The following is a 4,650-nucleotide window of genomic DNA, read 5'->3' as shown; positions in this document are numbered from 1 at the left end:
GCGATGATAAAGAAGTATTGACCGAACTCAGATTGAATATTTGAATTGATTAAATATTTCAATGATACATTAGTTTGAACATTTTGTGATATTCATTCGTTTGAATAATTTGTTGAACAACATATTACTGGGTATAGTGAGTGCTTTATTACCGTCACTATTACATTGTATGAACTACTATTTCAATTTATGGTTCGTGACTGTTATTTACTTTGTGACTGTGATATCAACTTAGATTACACCACCAATTTTTTTTTAACCACCAAATTTTTTTTTAACTAGTGTATGATATTTTGTGATGTAACACTTAGTAAATCAAATGATGATATTTAACCGATTCAAGTAATATTATATTTGTATGGTGTTGATATCGTATTTCTATAATATTTTATTTGTTTTTTGTTTCAACAATTTAGTTATTAGTGTAATTAATATATACTTCATTTTAATAATATGTAAATAAGACACAACTTTCCAAATTAAAGGTGTTAAATAATAATAATAATAATAATAAAATAATAATAACTAGAAAGGTTATCCCCACTACGCGGGGCTAGAAGCTTTCAATATTGTTTCCGAATCGATAAATATGACAGACGTAGAAAGTGCAATGATGAAAAGCCCGGAGTTTGTCTCGGACCGTTTTTTTCATGTTTTTATGAAAAAAAATGTAAAAGTTTTGACTGCAAATATCAGAAGTTTCAAAACGGTTAAAGAATTAAAGGGGTAGGAATTAACAATTTTTTAGAAAAGTGATCAAAGTTGTCAAACCGTTAAATTTTTGTGGCCAAACTTTAAATATTAAAAGGTTCCTAAAAAGTGTAAGAATATTGATTGCAAGAACCAAAAATGTCAAAATAGGTAAAGAATAAGGAGCAAAGTGAAGAGACCATTTCTGCCAAAAAAATCGATAAATATGACAGACGTAGAAAGTGGAAGGATGAAAAACCTGAAGTTTGCCCCGGACCATTTTTTCATGTTTTTATGAAAAAATGTAAAAGTTTTGACTGCAAAGATCAGAAGTTTTAAAACGGTTAAAGAATTAAAGGGGTAGTAATTGGCAAATTTTTAGAAAATGGATCAAAGTTGTCAAACCGTTGAAGTTTTCTGACCAAACTTTAAATATTAAAAGTTTCCTAAAAAATATAAAAATATTGATTGCAAGGACCAAAAATGTCAAAATAAGTAAAGAATGAAGAACAAAGTGCAGTGACCATTTCTGCCAAAAAAATGTCAAATTTACTATTCCTAAACTTCATATTTTTAATATATATATATATATATATATATATATATATATATATATATATATATATATATATATATATATATATATATATATATTAATAAACGTAAACAAAATCTAATAAAGGATGAAATCAAGGTTTTGATGACTATAGTTTACAAAGGGTATAAAAGTAAAGATACAATTTTATGAATTGGATTAATAAAAAAAAAACCAAAAGGAAGCATCAACTCACTTTGATTTAAGATAGCAGCAATAATAACAGGAGGACAATTTACTTTCAGGTGTAGTGAGAACGTGCATCAATTTGATTATTTAAATCTACATAAGCTTTTTGACGATGGTATCTACAATTTAAGTATGGAGTCATGATATTACATAATAGCTAATGAAGAACACACAAAAAATAAATAAATAAATAAATAAAATTGGTAAATAGTATAAAAAATAGAAAATACATAAAATCAAAATTTGTTATAAGTTATTTTCCCTTGATTATATGGAATGATTGTTTACCAATATAAATATAGACATAAAAATAATAGAAAAAGATATCATACAATTCGGTGGAGCCCAAATTATGTCGAGGGCTTGTCGCGTTGCTAACTCGGGACCCACCAATCAAAACCGGCCTAAAAAAGTCACCTTTAGATTAAACTTTTAAAAGCACAAACGCTTAATCTCATCCGTCCATTTCCCCGTAATAATCCATCAACTCATTGGTGGGCTCCAAGCACCTTCCCATCACTTTCCCCCATTTGAAATCGTACACGTGTGAGTCAAGCGCGTCGGCTGCTGACAGCTTCGGATATAATTCAAGGGGTTGGTTCGGTTCCGAGCCTCAGGCTTGGAATTCGTTCCGATTCTGACTTATAAATACTCATGTCGTTGTGTCTTTGCACCTTATCTGATTGCCCGAGCCAAAAGCTCCGAACCACGTTTTGCTTTTGAGATATTTTTCAACGATCCATCAAAGGTATAATTTTACTGTAATTCTGCTTTACTGTATTTGAATCAACTGTTGATCTTCGGTTCTGTTTGATCTGATTTCCTGTTTGCTGTGTGTTTCGCTTGTGATTTGTTCGACTGATTTAATCGGATGATCATCGAAGTTTGGGCTTCGATCGCTTAAATTCTTGTTTTGTAATAGTTTATGCGTGATTACGAGTTTAATAACGACTTGAATCGTGATGTGATCCGCAAATTTGATTTTATGTTTAAGCTTCTGTTATTTAGACTGATCATGAAATTTTATTTAGACTACACGGTTTGGATTTTAGTTTTGATCATCGAAAAAACTAGTTGCGATCTAGCTCTTGATTTTGTTTCTTTGTTTTGATCTTACTGCGGTTATGTTGATTATCTTATGTGCGTCGATCATTTCTTTTGTGCTCGTAAGTAGTTCAGACTGATCTCATATGGATTTGATTTGCTTCTCGATCTTGATCTTGGACATTTGGTGTGTTGATTAAGATTTGACATGAAGTGATATGTTCAAAAAGTTGCAAAATAACGAAGTTAGGTATAATGAATCGAACACACTATTCTGTTTGCTATCGAAGTCCTGAAACTTCATTCATGCCTACAAGTAAATGAAGAGTTCGATAATATTTCTAGTATATTGCTTATCAATCGATCTGCGAAGTGAGAAATAAACTTGCTTTGATTTTCACAACTAATGAGTTTTTGTTCATGTCAGGTAGCCTAATCACACCAGTGCTCGATCGAAAAAAACAGAATGACGTTAGTTTCAGGAAGAACTTCCACACTCAACCCCAACGCCCCACTGTTTGTCCCCGCCGCCGTACGCCAAGTTGAGGACTTCTCCCCGGAATGGTGGGACCTCGTCACAACCTCCACTTGGTTCCATGACTACTGGCTTAGCCAGCAACAGGGAGAAGATGGTTTCTTTGCTAACACAGTGGATGACTTCGATGTCACTGATCTCCTCCCTGATTCCATTGAAGCCGATGAAGACACTTTGACCATGGAAGCACAGTATGAGCAGTTCCTCCTTTTATCTGAAATGGAAAGAACAAACACTTTCACTCCATCACCTACCTTCAAGCAAATCCCCACAAATGGTAAAGAACATACCCTTCTTACTGGACTCAGTCGTAGCAATTACTATTCATAGCTAAGATTAATCTAAGTCTATAAATGATCAGGTCTGGAATTGGAGTCTGAAGTGATGAGGGGTTTGACTTTGTCAAAGTCAATGAAGGAGTGGGGTCCGAAGTCACCGGTGGAGGTGGCTAGGTATTGGGAGAAGCCAGCAAAAGCTGTGAGTATGAGCCCGAAGTCACGTGGACAGCGCATTCAGCAGCCTCGTTAAATGTTGGTTAAGTTTGGATGGAATTTCAATTTCTCTGGGCTAGGTTAGGTTTCCGTTTGGTATAATTCAGTGTTGAAGAAAAGAAAAGAGGGTAAGGGTAGTAATGTCTTTTGTGTACAGAGCAAGGTGTTGTTAGCTGTCGTCTGTATCTAGCCTTGTTCATAGTCTCTCTAACATCGTTCATTTCAACTAGCCAGGGAAAGTTAAAAAATTTGTAAAGAAAATTTCAAAAAGTAGAAATTCATGGAACATTTCATCATGTTTTGTTGCTAAAAACTCATACTGTGGATGCTTTTATTTTCCAAGTCTGAGAACTTTATATATGTCAATAGACCCTGAAAATATATTTTAAACAATCTTGAACAAATCCTAGGGTTTTGTTTATCAAAAATCTAATCATACCTTGATCTTGAACAAATCCTGGGGTTTTATTTACCAAAAATATAATCATAACTTGATCTTAAGCTTTATATACACGAATTAGAAATACACTTAAACCACAAATGAAAATAGCTTCCTATTTCGCGAGTCACACAAATCAAAATAGAAAAATAACCGAGGAATGCTAACATAAAAAAACGAAAAACAATGCATTGCAAGGTAAATGAAAAACTAACAAATAAAACCAAAAGGTATATTTTTTGCATGCAAAAGTTTTGGGTTTTCTTTTCAGTAGAAGTATTAGTGACAAAGTAATTAGGTGTGCAAACAATGATAGCTGGATGTGCTAAAAACTCTTTAAAGCTATATGGAGCAGGTTTTGAATTTGAAATTTTTTTCTTTTATTTTTGAGTTTTTATAGAAACTAAAACGTTAAAAACTTTTAAAAACTCTCAAAAAATTGGTGTTGCAACATATCGGAAATTGATGGACGAAACTGGTCAATTTCCGATATGTTGCAACACCAATTTTTTAAGAGTTTTTAACATTTTTTGGTGTTGCAAAAAATTGGTAAAATTAGTATTATCAATCAAAACAAACTAATGAAAAATATATAAAAAACAGGGAAGGGAAAGCACAACCCAATTACCGGCCAAAACTCGATGAAAAAATTTGGTATGGTTACACA

General features: G+C 32.6%; 1 protein-coding gene across 1 annotated transcript; it reads left to right on the top strand.

Annotated features, from left to right (window-relative positions):
• The first annotated feature begins 2,097 nt into the window (after positions 1–2,097).
• On the top strand, positions 2,098–3,840 carry LOC145055055 (protein EARLY RESPONSIVE TO DEHYDRATION 15-like). The gene is made up of 3 exons (XM_079003337.1): positions 2,098–2,222; positions 2,946–3,330; positions 3,415–3,840. Exons 2-3 carry the CDS (start codon positions 2,985–2,987, stop codon positions 3,579–3,581), a joined length of 513 nt encoding a protein of 170 aa, XP_078859463.1. The 5' UTR covers positions 2,098–2,222; positions 2,946–2,984; the 3' UTR covers positions 3,582–3,840.
• The last annotated feature ends 810 nt before the right edge of the window (positions 3,841–4,650 follow it).

This window comes from Lactuca serriola, chromosome 5 (assembly GCF_051521515.1).
Source record: "Lactuca serriola cultivar US96UC23 chromosome 5, Lser_US96UC23_V15, whole genome shotgun sequence".
NCBI classification, from domain to species: Eukaryota; Viridiplantae; Streptophyta; class Magnoliopsida; order Asterales; family Asteraceae; genus Lactuca; species Lactuca serriola.
This window is presented reverse-complemented; position numbering and strand designations above follow the sequence as displayed.